General features: G+C 41.5%; 1 protein-coding gene across 1 annotated transcript in view; it reads right to left on the reverse strand.

The window, feature by feature from the left end:
• The window catches only part of LG05H9orf152 (linkage group 05 C9orf152 homolog), a 53,312-nt gene that overhangs the window by 21,888 nt on the left and 4,889 nt on the right, over window positions 1–26,535 (reverse strand). Inside the window, exon 2 of the mRNA XM_073630002.1 lies at window positions 18,909–19,516. Coding sequence (XP_073486103.1) covers window positions 18,909–19,131 — 223 coding nt within the window. The 5' untranslated portion in view covers window positions 19,132–19,516. The remainder of the gene's footprint in view (window positions 1–18,908; window positions 19,517–26,535) is intronic.

Raw genomic sequence — 26,535 nt, forward strand, 5'->3', positions numbered from 1 at the left:
GCTCCCTCTCCTTTTTTAAATTTCTATTCCTTGGATATACTTTGGACTTTTAATAAACTAATTAGACGGAGTTACGCTATGTGGATTGTCTTTTCCTTTTTATGAAACACACACATGTGGATGCCTGGTCGGGAACTTCACTGAAGCAGGAGATAGTGGAGTCTCCCCTCTCTTTTTTCCTGCCGGTGGATGAGCCTAGCTGCTGGGAACTGGAAGGACATCGCAACCTCGGGATTAACACTTTACGCTCGCACCCCTGCAGGGGTAGGGCGCTCTGGTGAGTGCAAACACATAAGGGGAATACTGTCACCAATGTCAGCACCTTTTACCCATGCCCTATTGTAAAGAGGATTTCTATACATTGGATGGAACACTTATCACCTTTATGGACACTTTACCTTATTTGATATACAATGCACAGTTTGGTTTTTATTGATTGATAAACTTTATTAATTCATTGAGTGACTGCTTTTTCACTCGCATACTGGTTTATATATCTTCTTGCACATATTTATTATATCGTTTAGCACCTGCCACTTTATATCCTTAATAGGAAGGACTAGTCTTTGTGGAATGCATATGTAGATGTCACTGCACCATTATTATTTTTTCATATAACAAATTTCCTATTTCTAGTGATCATTTTTTAACTCGCATACTGGTTTATTCATCTACTTTATATTGATTGTCTTTTCACTAAACAACGCATATTGGCTTATATCTTTCTGCACATATATTTTTTCAGCACCTGTCACTTTATATCCTTAAATAGGAAGGATTAGTCTGTGTGGGATTTATATGTAGATGTCACTGTACTATTAAACACATTCACTATTTTATATATAACAGCGCCATTCCCTAATTTAAAGATTTGCATTTTTTGGGTTTCACCTAGGTGTTTCCTGATTCATAGGGGTGCAGCAGTTTCTAAACATCCTAAGCGCGGATCCTTTGACATATACCACTTTGTATGTGTGTTTTTTTATTATAGGGTATGCTGGGATACAGTTCCACATTAAATGTCATTGTTTTACATTCAGTGGTTTTAGCGTACTATTGATATATTAATAAAGCTAATTTCATTTCTATAAACGGTATACTGTGGCTGATCCTTCTTATTGCTTTCTTGGGGCTTCTCTTTGCCCCACCTTCCAAATTTTTACCTGAGTTCCCAGCATAGCTAAAGAACTGACCACGGTGTGTTCTCCTGCTTAGTGTGGTCAATTTTTAATAGGAGCGCAGAGGGAATGGCAGGAACACCAGGGATTTCACATAAAAGAAGCAATACAGAGAGAACAGGATACTTTTTCATACAGCAGGCACATATCTGGAATATGAAACGTTGGGGTAACATAGTCTTGAATGAAGAACATGTAAGGATGGAGAGCTTTAGAAAGAGCCTCAGGTACGTAATCTTTATGATAACATTGGTATCGGTAACCTTTTGTACAAAGCATAGTGACTGCTTGTACTAAACAGTTGGCACTTTACCTATCATATATTTAGTGAATTATTATAAAACTCCAGGTCTAGGTTGTTTTGTTTCAGACACAATGACTTAATTAAGCTAGGCAAATGTCAAGACATGAGAAGAACAATCTATTGTGTACACTGACAAAACAATGATAAAAAAGTAGAATGACATTTCGAAACAAGGACATAGTAAGGGTTAACAGTGTATTTACCAAGGCTCCTTGGCACCTGCAGATTTCAATGAAGTAACCTTGTACATGTGGCAGGAAGTTCTGCATTTTGGAGGGAATCCAGTATCTGGATTAAAGATAATTTGTTTACCTTTTATATCAGCTGTCCTGCATACACTATATTACCAAAAGTATTGGAACTCCTGTCTTTACACGCACATGAACTTTAATGGCATCCCAGTCTTAGTCCTTTGCAGCTATAACAGCTTTAGCTCTTCTGGGAAGGCTGTCCACAAGGTTTAGGAGTGTGTCTATGGGAATGTTTGACCGTTCTTCCAGAAGCGCATTTGTGAGGTCAGGTACTGATGTGGCCAAGAAGGCCTGGCTCACAGTCTCTGCTCTAATTCATCCCAAAGGTGTTCTTTTGTTTTGAGGTCAGGACTCTGCCAGCCAGTCAAGTTCCTCTACCCCAAACTTGCTCATCCATGTCTTTATGGACATTGCTTTGTGCACTGGTGTTGCAGTTATATTGGAACAGGAAGGAGTCATCTACAAACTGCTCCCAAAAAGTTGGGAGCATGAAATTGTCCAAAATGTCTTGGTATGCTGACGCCTTAAAGTTCCACCCATTTCAAAGTCAGCAGCTAAAGAAAGTGTAGCTGCTGACTTTTAATAATCAGACACTTACCTGTCTCATGGTCCAGCGATGCGGGCACACAAAGCCCCGCTCCTCTCCCCCTCCTCTCCATGGTGCCAGCATTCTAACTGTGGGCACCCGGCTGTGGCTTCACAGCCGGGCACGCATTGTGCATGCGCGAGCCATGCTGCGCGATGTGAATGGCCGGGCAAACTTCTGTGACATGTCCCAGAAGATTGCAGGGAGGGAGGGGGGAGAGGTGATCTTCCTTCCGGTGCTGCAGTGCCAGGGGAGGAAGTGGGACCTGGGTGCCTGTAAAAACAGGGTACCTGCTCCCCCCAAAAAATGACATTCCAAATGTGGCATGTCAGGTGGTCACCAATACTTAAAGTGGAAGTTCCATTTTTGGGTGGAACTCCTCTAAAAGTTCTCTTCACTGGAACTAAGGAGCCAAGCCCAACCCCTGAAAAGCAACCCCACACCATAACCCCCCCTCCACCAAATGATTTGGAGCAGTGCACCAAGCAAGGTCCATAAAAACATGTGTAGCGATACCCCCGGGGGAGCCACTTAAAGCAGTTGTTAACTGAAAAAAAAAAGATCCTGTTCCTTTAAAGCATTTTATACAGCACAGTGCTGTATACCCTGTAACACCTGTAATACCTAGCTGATCCTGCCTGGCTATACCCCCCCCCTACGCTGACTCCGATATATCAGGGCTGCTGAGCCCTGACACCGTAGTCATCCATACGTGCCTCTGTCATCCGCAGCCTACTATCTGTCTCCTCTGTACTCTCTCCCCCTCCTCTCTCTGCCTGTCAGCTTGTGACAGTGCCTGCCCCCTCAACTCCTGCTGCTCAAATAACTTTCACATCTTCATACCATCCCCTTTGTGTTCTAATCCTGTGTGCCCTTGTGTGAGTAATTTATAAAAAAAAAAAAAAAAAAAGTCTACTATACCTCATTTCACAGCTCATCTCAGCGGTCACATGATCGGCTGGCTCTCTCTCTCCTCTCCCGAGTGAGGTCAGCGGGGAAATCTGGGCCTTGCCCGCTGCACGGGGAGAGAAGAAAGCCAGCCGATCATGTGATCGCTGAGAAGAGCCCTGAAATGAGGTATAGCAGGCTTTTTTTTTTTTATATAAATCACTCACACAGGGGCACACAGGATTAGAACACAGAGGGGATGGTATGAAGATGTGAAAGTGGCTTAACAAGCACTTTAAGTGTGTTTGTTGCGTACTCTTCCTCTCAATAACAGTCTCAGCCCCCCCTGGCACACCTGGCAATAGTGTATGTGCAAGGACCAATGAGAAACACACACGTATTGATAAAACACAGAAACTGTCTTTACTGCAATATTTCTGTGGAAAAGGGTAACAGACAATAACAATATATATATATATATATATATATATATATATATATATATATATACACACACATATAGTATGTCAAGTGAATCAACTGAACAGTAAAAAGTTCCTATGGGAAGTTTGTTGTGGAAATGAATGGTCTGGCGACTGGGTCTCTTTAAAATAGACTAAAGCTGGCCAAAGACTGATTTGATTTGTTCGAGTTACATCTATGGGCAGGCTGGTTGTACTGAAGTCGATCCATTGGAGGTTTTATTTTTCATGCGATCACTGCCAGCGGCTGTAGCTGCCGGCAGTGATCACTGTATCTTGAAACCGCCAGCTGTCAAAATACACAGACTGACTGTGTTGATGGGAGAATCCAGGATAATGCATGGTTGTCTTAAAGTAATTGTAAAGGCAGAAGTTTTTTTTGTCTTAATGCATTCTTTGCATTAAGATAAAAAGCCTTCTGTGTGCAGCAGCTCACCTCACCCCTAATACTTACCTGGGGTCCATCTAGATGCAGCGATGTTGCACGAGAGACTCTGCTGTCCAGGACTCCCCTCCTCATTGACTGAGACAGCAGCGTGGTGCCATTAGCTCCCGCTGCTGTCAATCAAAGTCAGTCAGCCAATGAGGAGAGAAAGGGGGCAGGCCACGGCTCTGTGTCTGAATTGACACAGGGAGCTGCGGCTCGGCTCGGGTGCCCCCATAGCAAGCTGCTTGCTGTGGGGGCACTCAACAGGAGGGAGAGGCTAGGCGCACCAAAGAGGGACCCGAGGAGAGGAGGATCTGGGCTGCTCTGTGAAAAACCAACTGCACAGAGCAGGTAAGTATAACATGTTTGCTATATTTAATTAAAAGAAACAAGATTTTAGTATCACTTTAAGATTGTGGCATGTTCTATCTTACCAACAAGTCAAGGTGCTGACTTCCCTTCCTAAATTTAAACAATTGTACTTGATGCACCTGTGGTACCACAAATCATGTTATTGAACACAGTGAAATAATATTCATACCGAGATCATTTGTTAATTAGGTCAATGAACATGTAAAAGTTCTCTGAAAGCACTTAGGACATGTAACTGTATAATATAGGCATGGTGGAATATAAACAACCAGCTTTCATGAAACGTAAAACCATTTATTAGAAGCACAAAGTCAAAAAAGGCAATAACACAATTGAATTGTGGAGGACTTCATACCATTTCCATTTAACAACATTGTCTGTATGTATCTCTCTGTGAGATCCTCTCCCGAGAGAAAACCCCTGGCTGTGGGAGCCTACTTGCCTATGGTTGGAGATATACCAGCGATAGTGGGGCTGGTAGAGAAGAATGTAGAAGCCAATGGTTGTGGGTCTGCTCTGAAGGGCAAGGAGGCTCTGGTGATACTGCTTGTGGCAACCAAGCTGGTCCGGTGCAGGGTGAAGAAGATAATCGGATTGTGGTCACTGGAGAGCTGGCTGAGGGGACGTTACACCTCACGCCAGAACCGACGTGCAGGAGAGGCCGGAACACGGAAACACCGATTGCAGCATGGCACCAGGAGATGACATCACAACCAGCGTCAGAGCGGAGGGCTGAGTAGGGGAGAGGAATGAATTCCTCACATCTGCCTGTAAAACGATCACCATGACAACACATTTCACTCGAACGAGCCTTGTCAAGTCACCTATCTCACAGTGAGATACATGCATACATTGTTGTTGAATGGAAATGGTATGAAGTCCTCCACAATTCAGCTGTGTTATTGCCTTTTTGGACCTTGTGCATCTAATAAATGGTTTTACATTTCATGAAAGCTGGTTGTTTATACTCCATTGTATACATTATACAGTTACATGTCCAAAGTGCTTTCAGAGAACTTTTACATGTTCATTGATGCTTCATCCACCCAAGGATTATTTTTTCTAGCAGCTATGGACAAGGGACTCCAAAAACCCTTGGATTTGACACACGCATTCTTATTAGCGCCCAATTTTTTTTTTTTATGGTGTGATTTTTGTTCATTAGGTCAGATGTTTTTTCATGCACTTATCCATAATACTTTCTCCTAGCCAGTAAATCAACCAATTAAGGAGTTATTTATCCTCGCATTCCTGAATCAATATTGATTTAATTCATATCTGTAAAGTTTATCTCTGGAATCAAATGTGGGGACAGCTTGAAAACTGACCATTGACAAAGTCTTTCAAATCCTATCTGGAGAGAAAAATGTCACATTTATAAACAATAAAAGAAGAACTGAAGCAAGCACTAAACTTGCCTGAGAGTAGAACTTCAAAGCAAATTCTGTGAAAATAAAATTCTATAAAAAAACACTTGCCGCGATTCAATAAAACATTTTCGACACTCTCCGGGCCATATCGGCAAATTAGAAAGTCCTGCACCTAATTCTTTGAGAGCCTTGAACAGTTCTGTTAACAGATACCACATGTGTGATAGATTCGGTTAGTTCTTATTTGAGCCACTTTCACCAATGTGTCGGTATGGCTGGAACAATTTCAAAAAGAATTACCGCCAGTTCGTAGATACAGAAACTGGAGGTAGTTAAAACCAACTTGGAAAACAATAGAAAAAAAGTGGCACATTGAGCTAGAGGATGAGGAGCCAGTGAAGGGGGAGTGGAGAAAACTCAGGGGGCTGTAATGAATCAAATAAATTAAGTCTTTGAGTTCAAAGAAGGACAGTCCTTGAAGAACCTATCCTGGGGCTACACCGCACCTGCCAGCTTGAAAGAGTAGAAGCTGCTCTGTAGAACATTGAAGGGAAAAAAAGCAGCGTCCACTAAGCGTAGTATGTGAGAACAACACATTTATTCTGAAGGTGAACAACTCACATGTAAAAGATCTTGAGCATTGCATATAAGTAACAATGTCCCTCTGTGTCCTTGGGTCAGTCCTGCTGTATCCTTGGGTCAGTCTCTGGCAAGCCGGCAAGGAGCTGCGGCCGTGCTGGTGGTTCCCGGCATTCCCCGGCTAGGTAGGCAGCTACATCTGACACGCCAGTGGCAGCTTGGACATGGAACTGGAAGTGAGCTCAGAGTGGGGCTGCAGTGTAGTAAAGAGCAGGGCATGTTTAAATTTGTTTGTCAGGAGCACAGCATGATTGGTTGCTACTATCCAATGAGGCTATGCAGCTGACAACATCCTAGAAACCAGCATCGATGTGTAGCTAATAGTGTCCCAGCAACTAACAACCCTATGTAGCTGACAGCGTGCTAACAACCAAGGCAATTGCGCAACCCAGGGGCTGAACATGCACTGATGATGGAGTACCCAGTATGGATACTGTGGCCTCAGTGCCACCCCACACATTCTTTCTTATGACAAATTGATGTACATATTCTGTAAGGTACATGAACCTGTTGCTAGTTACCACAGTTGTTAGACTAACTATTGAACGTTTTCTTATGAGTACCTATGACACTCATTAAGAAGACTGAGGACTGTTTATAATGTTCCCATGACTCCAAGGCCGGCCATAGACGAACCATGTATGGACAGGCGGAAGGCACCAAATTGATCGATCATTTAACTTGGGTACAAGCAGCCTGCTGGGTCTTACATGCGAATATCACTAGGGGCTTGTATAGCTGCTAGCAATAATCAATGTCCTTTCCTGGTGGGGACAACTTCCCTCCGGAGAATACAATGACTAGGCGTTAGGGGTTCCCCTGTCAACACTGTCTGCAGGGAAGAAATTTGAACTGTAGGGCCTGCTTAAGAGTCTTACATTGTTTTTTTACCCTCCTAACAGCCCCCCCTTAAGCTTTAAAGGCAGTGGACATGGTTTTACACATGCTGCACCCACGATTCAAGTGAATGGGGCTGTGCCGCAACCTACAAAGCACGTGGTTGCAGTACAATGCTGTTGGTTTTTAGTTAAAATAGGCAGTGAGATGTATTTGTGTGCAATTTTTCCAAATGATTAGCATTTCAAAAGCCAACCATTGTTCTCAGTGTGCTTTGTGTTGTACCCTTTTCAGAAGTAATCATGGGATTAGCTAATAGAAGGCCAACTATGGGAAAAAAGTTTACCAAAAAAATGGAGTAAAAGCCACACACCATATTCGGTTTACAACGTAATTATTCATGTGGAAAAATCCAATGATCACCCTATATGGCATCCTCAATCTTTGATGCATTTCACCCTACAAGGGTTTAATTGTAGAGGACTGCTGCTTTCTGTGAGGAAGCAGCAGTCTCTCTGCACTGGTCTAACACCCCCCCCCAAGTAAGTCACAACTTGGGTTCTCCAATTAGCAGGAAATGTGTTTTGCTGATTCTAGAACTGTGATTCAGCGAGGGTGTATTAGACCACTGCATAGTACAGATAACAGCAGTCTCTCTGCAGTATGCTGCTGGAAGGAAAATGTTGGGATTGGCACTGGGAAGCAGTTATACTATTTGCAACAGTAAGATATTTAAAGCGGAACTAAACCCCTTCTATCTTTTGCAGCAAAGGAAGCGGCCATCTTAGCCTCTGTTTGATCTTAAACTGCCACGATGAGGCACAACTGATCAGTAATGACATTTGATGGTTTGACAGTTTGGTTGAGAGCACAAGCAAATAGGACAGTTACATTCCCAGCATGTGCCAGAATGTAACTGTTTTTTGGAATTGTTAAATCGAGATTGGTTTAGTTTCACTTTAAGCTTTTCTGCTCAAAATTCAATGTACTGTATGTGCATGCTTTTTTTTTTTTAAACTTCAATTAGGTTTTAAAGCATAATCACACATCAAGAAACATTTCAGTAGATTATAAAATCTTTACGTTTTGTGAAATATGTGTATAAACAATGCTATATAATAAAGGGATCTAAACTGAATATAAGCCTTAGATTATATGTTTTTATAGTTATTCATTGTTAACCGCCAAAAATCGGCCTCACGCTGGGCACACAGTTTATAATTCTGACTCCATTTGTTTATATAAGATAATACAAGCCACACGTGAGAGATTAGGATATATTTCAATACATGGAAGATATGACCAAGATTAGACTTGGAATTATACTTAAACAAATGCGTGAGCTGAATTGAAAGTTGCATTTAATTCTTTGCTAAAACAAACCGGCAAACGTTGGTCTAGTTCAGAAAGATTGAATGATTAATTTGAGTAATAATAAAAAAAAAAAAAAAAAAAAAAAATTATATGTGATATACTATATACTTCACTTCTTGACAGCCTGTATCTTGAAACCACGTCGCTTTACCAGTTCTCGGATGCTGCAAGTATTCCACCCTTCCAGGTATAAACTGCTATAACACTATTCTGCAATAGCAACCAATCACTCCTGCATTGTCAGCCAGGATGGGACCCATGTCAGGGTATTATTGGATTGGTGAAATAGCAATTTTCTTTTGATTTACCGGCTCACTCATAGACTGTCACTACATTTCAATGAGCAAACTGTGGCAATGGATTTCATGTATACTGTACTAATTCATACAGCTCCCCGAAGATGCACACTTGTCTGCATCAATAGCATTAAAATCTGGGTGCACATCCAACTTGTTGCGGTTCAGCAGTAATATCAAAAAAGGATGTAGTTAATGGCACATCCAGCATACATTGCATGAAACCTCAGTTGCATTAATCATGGTACAAATAGGAAAGACCTAACAGACCTTTCATGCCTTTCACACTAAAAAGTCCTAAAGCTGGCCTTAGATGTATCGTTACTTCGCCCTGTGGCCACTAGGGGCGTGCGCGCCCACTGCTCGCCCCCGGAGCCGATGTGAGTACCCGCCGGGCTCCCGTGATCGCTCGTGACACATCGAGAACATAGGATCTGTGTGTGTAAACACACAGTTTCTGATTCTCTGAGGGGAGAAGAGACTGATTGTTCATATAAAGTATGAACAGCGATCTGTCATCTCCCCTAGACAGTCCCCTTCCCTCTTCAGTTAGAACACAGGGGGGAACACAGTTAACCCCTTGATCGCCCCCTAGTGTTAACCCCTTCCCTGCCAGTGACATTTTTTACAGTAATCAGTGCATTTTTATAGCACTGATCACTGTATAAATGCCAATGGTCCCAAAAATGTGTCAAAAGTGTCCGATGTGTCCGCCATATGGCAGTCCTGATAAAAATCGCAGATCGCCGCCATTACTAGTAAAAATAAATAAATAAATAAAAATGCTATAAATCTATCCCCTATTTTGTAGACGCAAACCAATCAATATATGCTTATTGCGATTTTTATTACTAAAAATATGTAGAAGACTACATATTGGCCTAAACTGAGAAAAAAATAGCTTTTTAAAAAAAAAAAAAAATGGGGATATTTATTATAGCAAAAAGTACAAAATGTGTTTTTTTTTCAAAATTGTCGCTCTTTTTTTGTTTATAGCAATAAAAATAAAAAACGCAGAGATGATCAAATACCACTAAAAGAAATCTCTATTTGTGGGGAAAAAGAGGACATCAATTTTGTTTGGGTGCAGCGCCGCGCGACTGCGCAATTGTCAGTTAAAGTGACGCATTGCCGAATTGCAAAAAATGGACTGGTCATTCAGCAGCCAAATCTTCCGGGGCTGAAGCGGTTAAGAAAAATTTTCCATCCCGCGCCTTCAAATTTTCCTGTCACTGCGGTAGAAAACAATTGGCTATTTGACCCCGCTAATCCAAATTTGACTCATCTTTGGCCAGCTTTAGTCATACAGTGATAGAGGCTGAAGGATAATTGTTACTCTATAATTAAACGTTCTTTAGTGTGAAATGTGTAAGTAGTACATCAGCATTTCTATCTGTACCATTTTTAATGCAATAAAAGGATTCCTGCAATTTACACACATCCTTTTTAGATATTATGACACCAGATTTCACTTCTAGATGACTCTAGGGGAAAACCAGGGACTGTTTGGAAGGGCAGTTCTTCAAAAACCCCAAAAATGTTTAGAAGTTGAAAACCTCCATCCAGGGCCCTCATTCACATGGGCCACACATACATGTAAGCCTGTGGAGGGCCGTGATTACCTGCATGGGGATGTACATCCAGAATGCATTCTGTGCCTCCCTTTGCGGGTAAACACGGCCCTCCATGGGCATATGGTTATGTATGCCCCGTGTGAATAAGGGCTAAGTCTGAACCAATTGGTAAACGGCTAAAAACACAACTGAACTATAAAAATGTGAACTGTGTTACCTTCCTAAAGGATCAGTAACACTTTTCAACCATTCTTTTGATCCAGGCCCCCCTACCAGAGAAAGTAGTTAGCTTGGAGACCTTCCTTTTCCCTACTGAAATGATGCACTACAGCTTGGTGTCCAGCCTTGCTGCTTGGATAATTAATGAGCTGCAACTAATGAAGTCATCTGTGTGCTATATTAAATATACATCTTTGTTTGTCTTTCATTGCACATGATTCTTTGCAAAGTGAATTTTCACCACAAATGCTAAGTCAAAAGGAAAATTCCCTTGCAAAATGAACATCCTATTTACCTTTAGAAAAACAAACTGCTGGTGATATTACATCATTAAGAAAGACCCAATGTTCTATGTGCCAAGGCTGACCTAATGATAACTCCTTGGCTCTGTGTCATTTAGCTGTAAAAAAGTGCAAACAATAAAGGGCATGTACTGGTCCAGAGTGTAATTCTTCTGACTATAAAATCCTAATCCCAACTGAAGGTAGCATGCCTTTACACTTAAAGTATAATGAAACCCCAAAACAACAATTTTAGGTATTGCAGTATTCTAGTCTTTAAACATGGTGGCTGCATGTTTCCCTTTATTTTCAGACTCTTTTTCTGTATTTTCACATGGTGATCCTGTCTGTAAAAAATTTCATATCCTAAATTGACAACGCCCATCCACTGTACTGTATCTGTGGAGAAGCAGTGTTAGGATTGTAAGCTCCCAGGATCAGGGCCCTCCCAGCCCTCTTGTATTGAATTGTAATGTTGTTGTACTGTCTCCCTTTATATTGTAAAGTGCTGCGCAAACTGTTGGCGCTATATAAATAATGTATAATAATGATAATTACTCTAGATCAGCACTATAAGCACCACTTCTAATCGTTTCCATAACATAGAGGGGAGAGATTATGTAGTAATCATAATGTAACTGATAACAGTCAGAACAGGCAGATTGTACAGGAAGTTATCAGCTGGCAAGATCTGAAACAGAATTAATAGGTTTTTTGCGCTTCCTAAGCAGATAGAACAAAACACTTTTAATGGTCTATTTAACAGATCAAAAGGGGCCAAATAAGAAAAGGTAAAGTGTTAGTAAAGGCAAACACTATTCTTAAAATTTGTCCCCCCCTCCCCTCTTCCTACCTAGCCTGCATAACCTGTAAAAAAAAAAAGAACTGTGTGCTTACTTTTTTTAATCAGGTCCAGTCATGTGATTCAGCAGCTCCGGTTCCCCTGTGCAAGGGAGCTATCAACAATGGCTATGAATTCCCAGAGATGTGACATCACCCATAGGCTCTCATGGCTCATCCATTGTCAGAGCTCCGCAAATACCGTGTGACCACCATTTTATTCCCTAGGGTTTCTGCTAATATATATATATATATATATATATATATATATATATATATATATAAAATGTTTGGGGGTTCTGAGTAATTTTCCAGCAATAAAAAGATGATTTTTACATGTAGGAAAGAAGTGTCAGAATTGGTCTAGGTGGCAAGGGGTTAATTACCATAAGTAATATACAAATAATTATTATATATTGTTTTTAAGGTAATTTACTATATTTTCAAAATCTGTACTCAAGCAGGTGGCTTAACGGACAAATACTGAAGTTTGAATTTATAACTTCCAACCAGTAATTTCACAGTAAATAAATAAATAATAAGTTATTATGCTATAACATATAGCATAATAATATATGATTTAGCTTGAATATAACAGTACCTTTTCAGCAAGCAGCAGATTCTCATGATCCCTCTTAACTGTGTGAGAAAAACATGGGATTGTGGGTAAATCTTATACACACACACGCATGTTTTTTCCTTCTAGTTAAGAGGACTGGGCTGGAAGGGAGCATTTGACTTTTAGACACATGCCCCTTCTGTGACACTGCAGTGAGAGGCGTGCCTCCACTGCAGCATTTTTATTGGACAGCTTGGGCCAATGGTACTTTACCATTGGTCCAAGACTCCAAGCTTTTCATTGAGCTCAGTGCCTCTGACAAGAAGTGAGGAGAGGCACTGTGAGCTCAACCTCTCAGTCTGCTGCAAACAGAGTGTGCCAGCTTGTATTTAAACTGGCCACTCTGTATGTAGCTTCTGATAGACTGCGCAAGGAGCCCCGTATCTCTGGAACCATAGGTCATAGGAGCCCCAAATATTTACCAGTGGTGGGGTAGGACTTAGGCCAAGCTACGACCATCGAAGCTCAATTTTTATTTTTATTTTTTAATGTTCATGGCAGGTGAGGCCCTGCCTCACCTGCCTCCCCTGACTGCACCTTCCTGAGCTATGTATATAAAAGAAAGTCAGAGAAATATTTGAAGCTCTTGTATGCATACTTCTTCCACTTCAGCGACTTGAAGTATTGGAACAATAGAATCAGTATAAACAAGCATTTTCATAAGTAGAGCTTAGCAATGGCAGCTTCTCTCAAAACAGACTTCCTTTAGGGCCCATTAACACCAGAAACTGTCTGTTTACTACATGTTTTTCATGCACAATGATGTGCATTTGACGCACGTTTTTATGTACATTTGCAAGCTTGCATTTCCTTTGAGGCCAGTTCGTTTTTTTTCTTCTTTAGGCTTTTATGTGCACTGCACTGTGTTGTGGTACATTTTTGTGCGTTTTAATGTGTTCGTGTGCATTTGCAGTGCAGAAAAAACGCAGCTTGCTGTACTTTTTTCGCTGTGAAATAGTGTGACTTATGCCTATGGGATAACCAGGATTTTGGACTTTCTATGCACTTGGAGTGCAGTCAAAAAGGCATCCCACTGCGTCTGGTGTGAATAGGCCCTTAGGCCTTTTTCACACAGGCTAGCCGATCAGGTCTGCCTGTCAGTTTTTCAGGCAGACCTGATTAAATGGTCCATGTATTCCTGCGGACCGGCAGGTGTAAACAGACTTGTTTCCATTTACACCCACCTACCTCTAATCCAATCTGGTCCGCTAAAAAAAACGGAAGGGGATCTGTTACCCCCCATCTAGGTTGATCGGATTGGAGGGCAGTTGGGTGTTCATTTAAACCCAATCGCCCGTAGAGCTGAGCGGGCTGTGTCTGTGTCTGCTCTGCATAAAGGGAGCAGACACGGATCTGTCATTGCCATGCTCTGCTCAGCAGGGAAATCATGCGGATAGATCCCCCGCTGGGCAAAGCAGATTCTGCCCCATGTGAAAGGGGCCTTAACCTCCCTGGCGGTATGATTATTTCAGATTTTAGGTGCTGAAAGCGGTACCATTATTTTGCACAGAAATTTGGTGTTTTATATTGTAGGCCTGTAATTCTTAGGAATAGTTCACTTAAATCTGTCCAAACAAGAGTCTAGTAGACATCCCGGGTATGATAAAGTTTGAAAAACAAAATAAAAAATTATAATATAATAAATAACTATAAATAATTATAACAAATAATAATATAATAATAATAAAAATTATTCAATAATGTAATCAAATCAAAAACACTGAAATTTGCTCAGTTGCAGAATTGTCGCTTTCGTTACTTTTAGTGCTTGATGACGGATCTCCCCACAAATCACTATCGCTCAATTCTGCGAGTGATTCTATTTTATTATCGCTGTTTTCTAGCTGGTCTAAAGCCACTTTTGATGTAAAGAGACAGTTTTGGTTGCTATGGACAATCTCCAGTTTCCAGGCAGAAAGAACAGTTTTTATATATATAAAACTGCATGCAGGACACTGGGCAGACCACTAGGGACAAAGGGGATGTGTCATTATTTGATACAGTACTGTAATCTGTAAGATTACAGTATACTGTATCTGTACTGTGTGTTTCACTTTTTGAATTTGCCGCCGAACTCCATCCCCGTGCGTTGCAACGCTCGCAGGGAACGGAGCTCGGCACTGTGAATCGAGCGAGACACGGCGGCTCACCGATCACAGCGGGGAGACATCGCAGGATCCAGGAGACAAGGTAAGTAAACTCTTCCTGGATCCTGCGATGCGATCCCGAGTCTGGCTCGGGGTTACCGCTTTTGGTATGAAAAATCCACCCCGAGCCAGACTCGGGAATACCGCCAGGGGGGTTAAGCCTTATTGGAACATTATTCAGAAATAAAGTTTAGTGCACATGGCTCTCATATCACATTGTCAGATACAGACATCCCAACGTGCAAAAACTAATTTCAGGGAGGTGACAAACTCATTTCAGGGAGGTGGCGCTTCGTAGTAGTAGCAGTAGTTTTTTTTATTTTTAATAATTGATTTTTTTTACAGTTTTATTTGTTTTTAATTTTTTTTCACAATGCTTTTTGGGGGGAGGGGGTTGGGGCAATGGACAGTGTTGGTAGGGCAGGGGAGAATGGTGTCAGTAGTTTTTATTTTATGTTTTTACACTCTTTTTCTTTTTTTACAATAATTTTTTTAATATATTTTTTGGGGGCTTTGGTGAAATATCAGGGGTCTAAGCAGACCCCTGACATCTCCCCTTTGAGACAGACAAAGGGACTGAGGACACATTCCCCAGTCCCTTTCTCAGCACTAAAGATGAATGAACAGGAGACAGAGGCTCCTGTTCATTCATAAACTGAGCAGAGTAAAAACAGTTTACTCTGCTCAGTTATCACAGGACATAGGAGCGATCTCGCTCACTGTGTCCCATTCCTGACATTTCCTCCCCCTGCAACTGGCGGGAGAGGAGAGGAAGAGAGCCGGCTGCAGGGGACGAGGGGGGGCGGAGGAGGACAGGTGGAGTGGAGGAGAACAGGGGGAGCTGGAGAAGGACACAGAGGGGGCCGGGGGAAGAGCACACAGAACAGCTGGAAATGATCGCTGCGGCGGGAGGGACAGCTGTGAACACCGATCTCCCTGTATAGCTTTTTAGCTTACAGCCGCAGGAGGAAGAGAAGGAGAAGCAGCTGTCAGCTAAAAATCTATACAGAGGAGATCGGTGTTCACAGCTGTTCCCCACCGATCATTTCTGGGAGAGCGCTTGCGGGTGTGCAGGAGCCGTCGCAGAAATGCGGGAGACTCCCACACCTCGCGGGAGACTTGGGATGTCTGCAGATATATAATGGATGGATCATTGCAAGTTATAGTTGGAGGAATGACAGTACATCCCCAATGAATTTAATTCCCTTGGGGACCAGTGACACTAATACAGTGATCAGTGCAAAAAAATGCACTGTCACTGTACTAATGACACTGGCAGGGAAGAGGTTAACATCAGAGGTGATCAAAGGGTTAAGTGTGCTCCTAGGGAGTGATTTCTAACTGTGTGGGGGGTGGCTTAACTGGAGAAAAACGGAGATCGCAGAAACACAAGATCTCCATTTTTCTCTCTGACAGAACGGCGGTCTGCCTTGCTTGCTCCTGGCAACGATCGGTGGGTCCCGGCAGACATTGCATCCGCCGGTCCCACTGATTGGCGGAGCGTGCGCACCCTAGACCCGGAAGAAGAGGCAACGTACAGGTACGTTGTTTTGTGCAACTCGACAGTAAATGTGAGGTGGGCGATCCGAAAGTGGTTAATTTAACAAGCTGAAGTTAAGACCTGATTGGCTACCATGCACAGGTGCACCAGATTTTGCACTCTCCAGTTTTAGTAAATCAACCCCATAGACTTCATTTTGCAAGGGAATTTTCACCAGAGCTTAGCAAATGAGGTGAAGCTCCACTGATTTCCACTATCCAATCAAGTGCAAGAAAACATGCTGTTTATTTTCCTTGCGTGTGATTGGGTAATCTTTGCAATGTGAAATTTCACCAAATTCACTAAGCTCTGGGACAAATTCCCTTGCAAAGTGAACAACCTATTTGCCTTTACTAAATCAACCCCAATGCCTGTTAATTGTGAGATGACGGGAAAAGTCCTGCAAGCACCAAGATGGCTGCTAGTAGTATGCCAAGCTGCATCTCTGATAACACTTATACTCTTAAACTCTCACACTGAATTTTTTTGTCAATGAAGTTCACAAAACATAATTTTTAAAAGTTATGCTTCTCAAACAAAACATCTGTAAATTTCTCCTTGTTACTTCAGCAGTACAAAGCAATAGCAATGTACTTCATTATATTTACTACCAAAGTGATAGTAATTCGTAGGGAAGAGATTCAATTATGGCAGTAAAAAAAAAAAAAATCAAAGCAAAGATGTTGCCCGTAGCAACCAATCGTCTGCCAACTGCTTTTTCTAGTTTTTTCTAGTGCAGGATATAGAAAAAAAGAAGCAATGGAAAGTTCAAAAATGGCAAACTAGAGTTACAATTATATAAAGAGATGAATGAAAAGCTAATGAAAACAGCTGGAAGTGCAAGTCACAAGCTTATCATACTAGTCTGACAGGATCTGCAGGCTGTTTTCAGTTGTACTTTTGTACTGTTGCCTAATATTTTGGGGCATACAGACATTCTGAAGTTCAGTAGCTGAAAACTATTCTGCTATTAGTTATAATTCAAGCTTATGCTATTTGGTGCAGTCCAAAAAATCTGACATATAGTAAGCCACATTGTAGCTGTACCGAATGGCAAACACCAACAATTCAGGCATTTTTAGTTGGCATATTAAACCTTAGTTTGCAAGTTAAAGTTTAGCCAACACCGCTCATTCACTGTTTGTTGGCACATTGAAGTAGGACTTAATCTGGGTTAAATCCAAAAGTACCAATATCCTACTTCTATTAGTCCAGAGCTATCACACACACACCGGCTACTGCATACATAGGCATGTTTCTAAAATGTAAAGGCTGTAAAACTAGCATTTTTTGTTTAGATATTTTTTTTCCACAATAAATGTTAATTTTCTAATGGTTTTTACACTAGATAATTGTATATTGATTGGTGATGTGATATAATCACCTGTAAATTGCGCTTTTTTATTATTATTTTGTATCATGGACAGACATTGCATTGTTTAATAAATGCCATATACAGACAGCAATACAAATGTGATCCATGTGAATGAAAAATAATTGTAGAACTGTTCAGCCTTTTGCAGTCCAAAAAAATGCTTGCGGTCCTTTGGCACTTTTTGCGCGGGGCCCCTGCAGATACTAATCTGTGTTGCTCCGTTGCTCTGTTATAGCAAAGATTTCTAGCAGTCTCATATAATACGTCTCCAGTCTATAACTGTCTTCTGAATCATGTCCCCAGTCTTCAACAACTCCCAAGACCTCCTGCTCTCAAACTCCCTTGTCACCTCATCCCATGCTCGCCTTCAGGACTTCTCCAGAGCCTCTCCCATCCTCTGGAATGCTCTACCCCAATCCGTCCGATTTTCTCCTACTTTATCCACTTTCGGACGATCCCTGAAAACTCTCTCCAGAGGCCTATCTGGCCCCCACCTAACAACTGTACATTTATCTTCTCAATCAGCACATCACCCATAGTTATTACCTCTTGTATCTCTTGACCTTCCCTCTTAGATTGTAAGCTCTAAGGAGCAGGGCCCTCTGATTCCTACTGTATTAAAGTGTATTGTATTTGTAATGTCTACCCTCAAGTTGTAAAGCACTATGTAAACTGTTGGCGCTATATAAATCCTGTATAATAATAATAATAATAACTCCTAAAGAGTGTTCTCAGTCTCTGAAAGTCTCCTGCAGCATATCCAAAGTCTATGACCATCACTGTTAGTGGTCTCTGACCACCTCCGGTATTATGACCATTGTCTCTGAAAATCTCTTGTATCATGTTCATAATCTTTGACTATATCCTGTTGTGCGTCTGCTGTTTCTGACACGGAATTCTATGTGCAGCCCTTTGGTGATGTCAGGGGCCACACTTGAGGCCCCCCATATCAGGATAGTTGACCACCACTGATCTAGATTAACTTTCAATTATTGACGCTATACAGAATAAAAGGTACAAGTGAATGGGTAGGTGTGTAGATCCTTAACAGCTGCTGGTTTTCTGTCTTGCTTAAAACCTAAAATCATCAGCAAAATAAACTTCTATGAACTTCAAAATAAAAAGTTTGAAGTTGAGATTATACCCCTTTTATTGGCAAACTTAACTTATTAGAAATGCAAGTTTTTTTAATGCAATTTCCCTCCTTCAGGCTTTATAAACAACAAACTTTCTGCGTTAATTGTTGGCTAACACAATACAATACTTTGGTACTGAACTTCAAAAAGAGAAAGCTTTTCATGCTACGTACCTGCTTTGAACACAATTATGTGCGTCTGTAACTTTTGCTTTTGTTTTATGCCGTAGTATTGTTCTTCAAGGCGACTGATATCCATTTTGCTTAGCTTCCTGTTGCTGTCAGCAGGATCCTTGTAAGTGTGAGTCACAGATAAAATCTCGCTCATATATTTATACGCCTTTAGCATTTGTTCCCACAGAGGGAACTGCTGCATGCAGCCGCAGCACCCAGACATCTCTGTCTATGTCTTTTATTAAAGCACAGTTAAGTTCAAACTCAGCCACCAATTAAGTTTTGAAAGCTGAACTGCAGTCTATAGCTACTGCCAGAACACTGGGGACACACCGGCTCTGCTATCCCAGTAACTAGTAATTTGCTGCAAATATTTCAGGTTGGCTTGGTTGTCTTAGTTCAAAGTAAATGATAAGTCCAGCGCACACAGATTATTGACTCAAGGTAGAACAGAAATTGTAGCCAAGGGAAAGTAATGGGATTTACAGCAGCCAATAGGGAGGAACCCTTTACTACATCTACATAAAGGAGAATATCTTGGAACATATATATTTCTCCAAATAAAGTGTGCTTTTATAAAATGTCCTTGGGCCTGGTGGTTTTGCCATCTGTAAAGTAAAAGGAAATGAAAAACAAGTGTCACAATTACCCAAATAGACATTTACCATAAGCACAAATCAGAATTTTTTAAAGGAACACTCCACCCAGGACAAATTGTGCCTTTAATGGTACATTAGTCTCAATGATGGACATCCTTTTCATAGAAATGGATGAGGAATCTACTGCCCATACATGTCCATTTTTGTGAGAAGCTGTGTGGTTTCCAGCTGGAAGCACAGTGAATATCTACAAGGTGCAGGGACAGGTAGGAGTAGGGTTGGCAAAAATGTAGTTATCCTTTGAAGTGACTCTGCTAAAAAGATAGAAAAATGTGTTTTGTTTTGGATTAATTAGTTATGTTAAAGGGATTGGAAAGACAGAAGGTTTTTTTTTATCTTAATACATTAAGATTAAAAAAAAACTTTCTGTGTGCAGCAGCCCCCCTCGGCCCCGCTAATACTTACCTGAGCCCGTCTTTATCCAGCGATGTTGCAGGAGTTACTAAGCTGCCCAGGACTCCCCATCTCATTGGCTGAGACAGGCTCCCACTGTCAATAAAAATAATTTAGCCAATCAGGAGAGAGAGAGGGGTGGGGCCAGGTCACGGCTCCATGTCTGAATGGACACAGGGAGCTGTGACTCGGCTCAGGTGCCCCCATAGCAAGCTGCTTGCTGTGGGGGGCACTCAACTGGAGGGAGGGGCCAGAAGCTCCAGCCAGGGACCCGAGAAGAGGAGAATCCAGGCTGCTCTGTGCAAAACAAACTGCATAGAGCAGGTAAGTATAACATGTTTGTTATTTAAAAAACAAAACAAAAAACAAGACTTTACAATGTCTTTAGGCCTCTTTCACACGGGGCAGATCAGTCATGATCCGCCCCGTGAACACACGCTGGCTCAGCGGGGATCGCTCCGCCGATCCCCGCTGAGCAGGAAGATGACAGGTGCATCGCTGCACGCTGTGCAGCGACGGACCTGTCAGAGCGCCGCTCTCCCCTATGGGGGGATCGGATGATGACGGTCCGTAGTGTCCGTCGTCATCCGATCCGATCCGAAAACGGAGGGAAAAGTAGGTTTTTCCTCCGTTACACTCTTCGGATCGGAGCGGGGTCGGATGTCAGCGGACATGTCACCGCTGACATCCGACGCTCCATAGGGATGACTGTATGTCCGTTTTTCATCCGAAAACGGATGGATGAAAAACGGACATACGGATCATCCGTGTGAAAGAGGCCTTAATCATTTTGTTTCATCATAATTATTATGTTAGAATGATTTGTTTTCCAAATATGTTTCATACATTTGGAATTCATTTTGTATATTCGCATTTGTTTCATATATTCAGATTTGTTTTTTATATTAATTGCTCCCAATCAATTCATATTTCAGAAATTATTTCAGGAGAGTAGCCATGTTCATTTTAATGTGTTTATTCGTTTTTTTGAGAAATTACTTATGCACTCTTTTTGGGTGGGATGGAGGTGGATTCATCAGAATCTCCAAATCATAACATAACAAATTAAACTAAATTAATTTCAGGTTCATTTGTTATGTTATGATCAGAGATTCTGATGAATCCACCTCCATCCAACCTAAACACAATAAGTAGGAATCATCATCTTATTTGCCTTTTATACCTTACTGTATTTATTGCAACAGCTTCCAATGTCATATGTATTGCATTTTTTATAATAATGAAAAATGTTAATGCAAAATTAAAATGAAATGGATCCAAATCAATTCGGTTCATTTGTTATGTCGTTACGATTTTCGGATGCTTCAAACATTAAAAAAAAGTCTGAATGAAACGAACGAATACAATTAAATGTTGTTGTTTCATTATAACTTATTTTGGATTTATTGAAATTTGTTAGTATTGTGATTCAAAGATTCGGATACATCTGAATCCCCGAATAATGAAAATTTAGTCCAAATTTTGATTCGTAATGAAACAAATCGCACATGTCTTACCTGCACTGATGAAATTAAATCTCCATCTGATGTCTCGTCAAGAAACAACACTTTCTGGAGCCTTGGATTGCTGATTCCTCAATTTTCCCAGTGGTTCCCCTGACTGGCTTCTACATTTACTACTGTGTCCTGTAGTGGCTTACAGGTTGGCAGGAGGAACAGCTAAGTGTGGTGAGGGACCAGCAATCTGTCAATCAGGGAAGTGTCGGTTTCTGAAGAGACATCAGTTGGAAACTTTTCATCATTAGAGCAGAAACTTTTGCCAAGAGACATACTATGGCTGCTAATACTGACTTTTAATAATGCTAAATGCCTGGAAGTGAGACCTAATTTTAGTGCTTTCTTTCTCACTGACCTTGAAGATGCATGCAGCCTCTGAAGTCAGAGCAAAATCCAAAATATTTATTTGTATATGTTCTCAAAAAATATTAGCTACTGGATCAGCATGACAGCTAGAGAGCTAGAATTTCAGAATCAGAACTCTGCAAAGGCAACTCCTCTTAGTCCTTTTAATTTAAGCCTCATAAATCCCCAAACCGAACATAAGCAAGCAATTTCCAGTAGTTATATCCAGCAGTGCATAGATATGACAACTGATGAAATCATATTTTTCATAAAGCCTAGTTGAGCCCATAATTCACATAGGTAAGCTACTGTACATGAATGTTACAAATATGTTTCATACATTAAATGTCACAGAGAGATTAATTATAATGCAGCTGTAATTATGAAGGATCATATAAGGTAACACAGGGGTGGACTCTTTGTTGAAGAGCAGGCACAGCTCCACTACATCCCACAAGTCAGTGGCAGTGGTACTTTTCAGTATGAAGGCCCATGGCTCACTGGCATACGCCTACTGTGCCCAATGGTAAAACCAGCCCTGTGTAGACTGTTACTCTTAAAACAACAGAGCACTTGATAGTTTCTCATGGCAGAAAAACATTCTATAGATCTTTTAAACCTTTTCTTCAGTGAAAGGAAAGGGACTGGTGTCCATGGTCACACTTACTCACCAGCCCCATAATATGATCATGATAATCCAGCAACTGGGCCTGTAGGGGAGATGGCTTTCCCTTACCCGACAAAGTTAAACTGCAATGCCAACTGCACAATATTTCGGCAGGGCTCAAGGCAAAAGACACTACACTACTTATTCCTTTAAAAGGCAGCCATGTAGCTCATGACTCACCCTTAGCCACTCACTATGGCTTTATATTTAATTACCAAGTGTTCTTGTTCTTGGGATGGGTCTCAATAACATTTCTTTGGAAACAAAATACATAAGAAAGAAATACACAAAGAAGAAGAGGGAGATAACTGGACTTTGGTTCCTCGGGACTGGACTTCTGGTATTATGACACTTAATGGTCTTGCATTTTAATTTTACCAATTGTTTTGTAATAAAATTAGTATAATTTCTGTCCTTTCAGATGCCAGAAAAGTTTGACATAATTTTTGGAAATATGGGTTTATGACTGGACTTTCAGTCAATAAGTTGTAAATAAATTGTATGAATTTTTAAGTTCTCTCCTAAGTAATCTCTTTATGGGTACATTAACCACCTCAATACTGCACCATAACCGAAAGACGGCTATGGGGCATCTCTGTCGTTCTGGGAGGGTGTCCATGGACATCCTCCAGAACAAGCCTCCCGTTCGCCCCCTGGGGTGTGCATTGGGCGAGCTCTGTGTTTGCTGAGTCCTTAGGACCCAGCTGATCACAGATCAAGGTAAAGGGCCAATCACAGTGGCCCTTGACAATGTGGTCAGCTGTGTCCAATCATAGCTGATCACATGTAAAACAAACTTGCCGGTTATTGGCATTCTTTTTCCCACGCATAGTCACAGCGCGAGGAAAGGAGAGCCGGTAACCGGCAAGTCTGACAGGGCACATTTACACTCATTATCAGTGCCGCCTCTCTAGTTCCCTTGTTGCCGCCTCCCATGCTCGCCTCCAGGACTTCTCCCAAGCCTCTCCCATTCAATGGAACTCCCTGCCTCGTCAGTGCCCATCAGTGCAAAGTATAAATGCCCATCAGTACCGTCGCATCAGTGCCAATCAGTGCAGGCTCATCAGTTCAGCCTCACCAGTGCCAATTAGTGCAGCCTCATCAGCGCCCATAAGTGTAGCTTCATCACTGCAGCCTCATCAGTGCAGTCTCGTCAGTGCACATCAGTGAAGAAAAATTACTTATTTGCAAAATTTCATAAGCGAAACTATGAAAAACGTTTTTTTTTTCATTTTTGGTCTTTTTTTCGTTTGTTTAGCAAAAAAATGAAATCCAGTGGTAATTAAATACCACCAAAAGTTCCTTCTCAAAGGAACAAAGAGAGCATATTTTGTGATTTGTACACTGCTCCTCAATTGTAAGGACGTTCCAGGAGTTGGGGTTTAAGGTCCTGACCCGATGGTATAGAGTGGCCGCGCTCTTACATAAGATTTACCCTTCGGTTCCCACTTGTTGGTCTTGTCAACAGCCTGATGGTTCACTATTACACTTATTTTGGACATGCCCCCTTATCCGCCCCTTCTGGAACACTATCCGGAAATAGTTTTTTAGACTGACAGACATTTCACTAGCATATGATCCGACGCAGTGCTTGCTTCACCTCACTACGATTTTGAGGAGTAGATATAAGAAGTCCCTGTTGATTCATCTTCTTAATGCCACTAAAATATGTATAAGACAAAAATGGAAATGCTCGGAACCCCCATCAGTTGGTCAGTGGATAGCTATGGTGAATGAAATTAACCCGATGGAACCATTAACAGCTGCATTAAAACAAAAAGAGGAACAAGTCAACAAAACCTGGTTTTACTGGCACAATTTCTGGTACTCGCAAGACTACAACACCTTTGTGGCCTCCTCGGTTGAGCAACTGTGATTGTGCATGTGTTCTTAACCATTTTCTTCAACAATCCCCCCCCCCTTTTTTTCCCCCTTCCTCCTAAGTCTTCCTGTTCAATTCCTGTCTTCCCCTATTGAGCTTGCTTAGTCTCTTTTCCTTCTTGCTCTTGCCTTCTTGTCTTCTAACTTCTGTGATGTAATGCCTTCATATTTCTATTGGAAAATTTGTCCGTGAACACCAGCCCTTGGGCAATTTTAATGTTTTACACTGTTGGATTCTAATTCAGGCTAATGTAGTTTCTTTATTCTTTATCATCCTATTCACTATGTGCCTAGCATACGGTTCAACTCATTATTGGTTTGTGTAACAGTCTATGCTTATTGTACCATATATCAATGCTGGATTTGTATTGTCCTTGCTGGTGCATACAATATAACTTTAAATTAAAAAAAAAAGATAATACCACCAATAGAAAGCTTTATCTGTCTCAAAAAATGATAGAAATGTCATATGGGTACAGTGTTGCACGACCGCGCAATTGTCATTCAAAGTGTGACAGCTCTGAAAGCTGAAAATTGGCAAGGGCAGGAAAGGAGTGAAAGTGCCCAGTATTTAAGTGGTGAAAAGTCCAGTCACATCCCTCCTTTTTTTTTTTTTTTACACGTTATATACATTTTGGAAGTGGTACCTAGCTTAATATCAGCCTCTATGCTAATTTGGAGCAAAATACACACATACTTACTAGGCATTTTTTTAATGAGCATCCTCGCTGAATACAGTAACAGTATCGTGTGCCCTTTCCCCTGATTATAAGATACTCTTAAGACCCCTTGCAAGTAACGACGCTTTGTTTGTACAAGCGATTTGCCTGTTGCACAACTGCAGGCAATATAACTGGAGTGTTCTAATAAAGTACTATACTTAATTCCATTCAACACCTAGTTTCAAAAACACTAGCGTGTAACCCAGTTATCAAGCTAAGGCACTTTTACCGTTCCTCAAGTTTAATTGCCACTTCAGGGATCACGTGGAGAAAAGAGGTATTGTGCAAACACACTGAAACTCTAATTTAAAAAAAAACATTTAGAAAGTAATGTCATCTTGAGATTCCTGCTATTACAATATAGCTTTAGTTTATACACTTTTTAATAGCAATAGGTTCACCCAAAGGGCTTGTTCTAATAGTCTTTAATAGCAGGTGTTTGGTAAGCAATTACAAAAAAACTTCCCAAAGGCTCTGCTTAATGTAATATATATAAGTGAATGTGTTATGCCGCGTACACACGAGCGGAATTTCCGACAGAGTCAGATGGGAGTTTTCACTGTATATTCCGACCGTGTGTATGCCCCATCGGACTTTTTCCGTTGAAAATTCAGACGGACTTAGATAGAGAACATGTTCTATATATTTCTGACGGAACAAATTACTATCGGAAAAACCGCTCGTCTGTATGCTGTTCCAACGCACCAAAAACGAGGCATGCTCTGAAGCAAGTACGAGCTATTGGCTACTGGCTATCGAACTTCTGTTTTCTAGTCCCGTCATACGTGTTGTACGTCACCTCCTTCTGGACGGTCGGAATTTGGTGTGATCGTGTGTATGCAAGACAGCTTGAGCGGAATTCCGTCGGAACTCCGTCAGAAAAACCTTCAGTTTATTCCAACGGCAAAACCGGTCATGTGTACAGGGCATTAGGTGGAGTTTGAGACAAGCGTTTGCTTCACGTGCTGTGATTGGATTTGGAGACTGCAGGTAATGTTCAGCAGGTGCTGATGGCACTGTGCCATCAGTTGCCGCCACTGTGCCATCAATCGCAGCCACTGTGCCCATCAATTGCCGCCACTGTGCCATCAAACGCAGCCACTGTGCCATCAAACACAGCCACTTTGTCCATCAATTGCCGCCACTGTGCCCAACTGCCCATCAAACGCAGCCACTGTGTCCATCAATTGCTGCCACTGTGCCCATCAATTGCCTCCACTGTGCCCATTAAACGCAACCACTGTGCCCATCAATTGCTGCCATTGTGCCATCAAACGCAGCCACTGTGCCATCAAATGCAGCCACTGTGACTTTCTCTGTGGTCAGCTTACGTGCCTCCGTCATCCGCAGCTCTCCTCTATCCTCTCTCCCCGTCCCTTCCCTGCCTGTCAGCTCGTACCAGCGCTGCCCTTCTCCCCTCCCCGCTGCTATAAAACTATGTTA

The sequence above is a fragment of the Aquarana catesbeiana genome, linkage group LG05 (assembly GCF_042186555.1).
Source record: "Aquarana catesbeiana isolate 2022-GZ linkage group LG05, ASM4218655v1, whole genome shotgun sequence".
In the NCBI taxonomy this organism is placed as follows: Eukaryota; Metazoa; Chordata; class Amphibia; order Anura; family Ranidae; genus Aquarana; species Aquarana catesbeiana.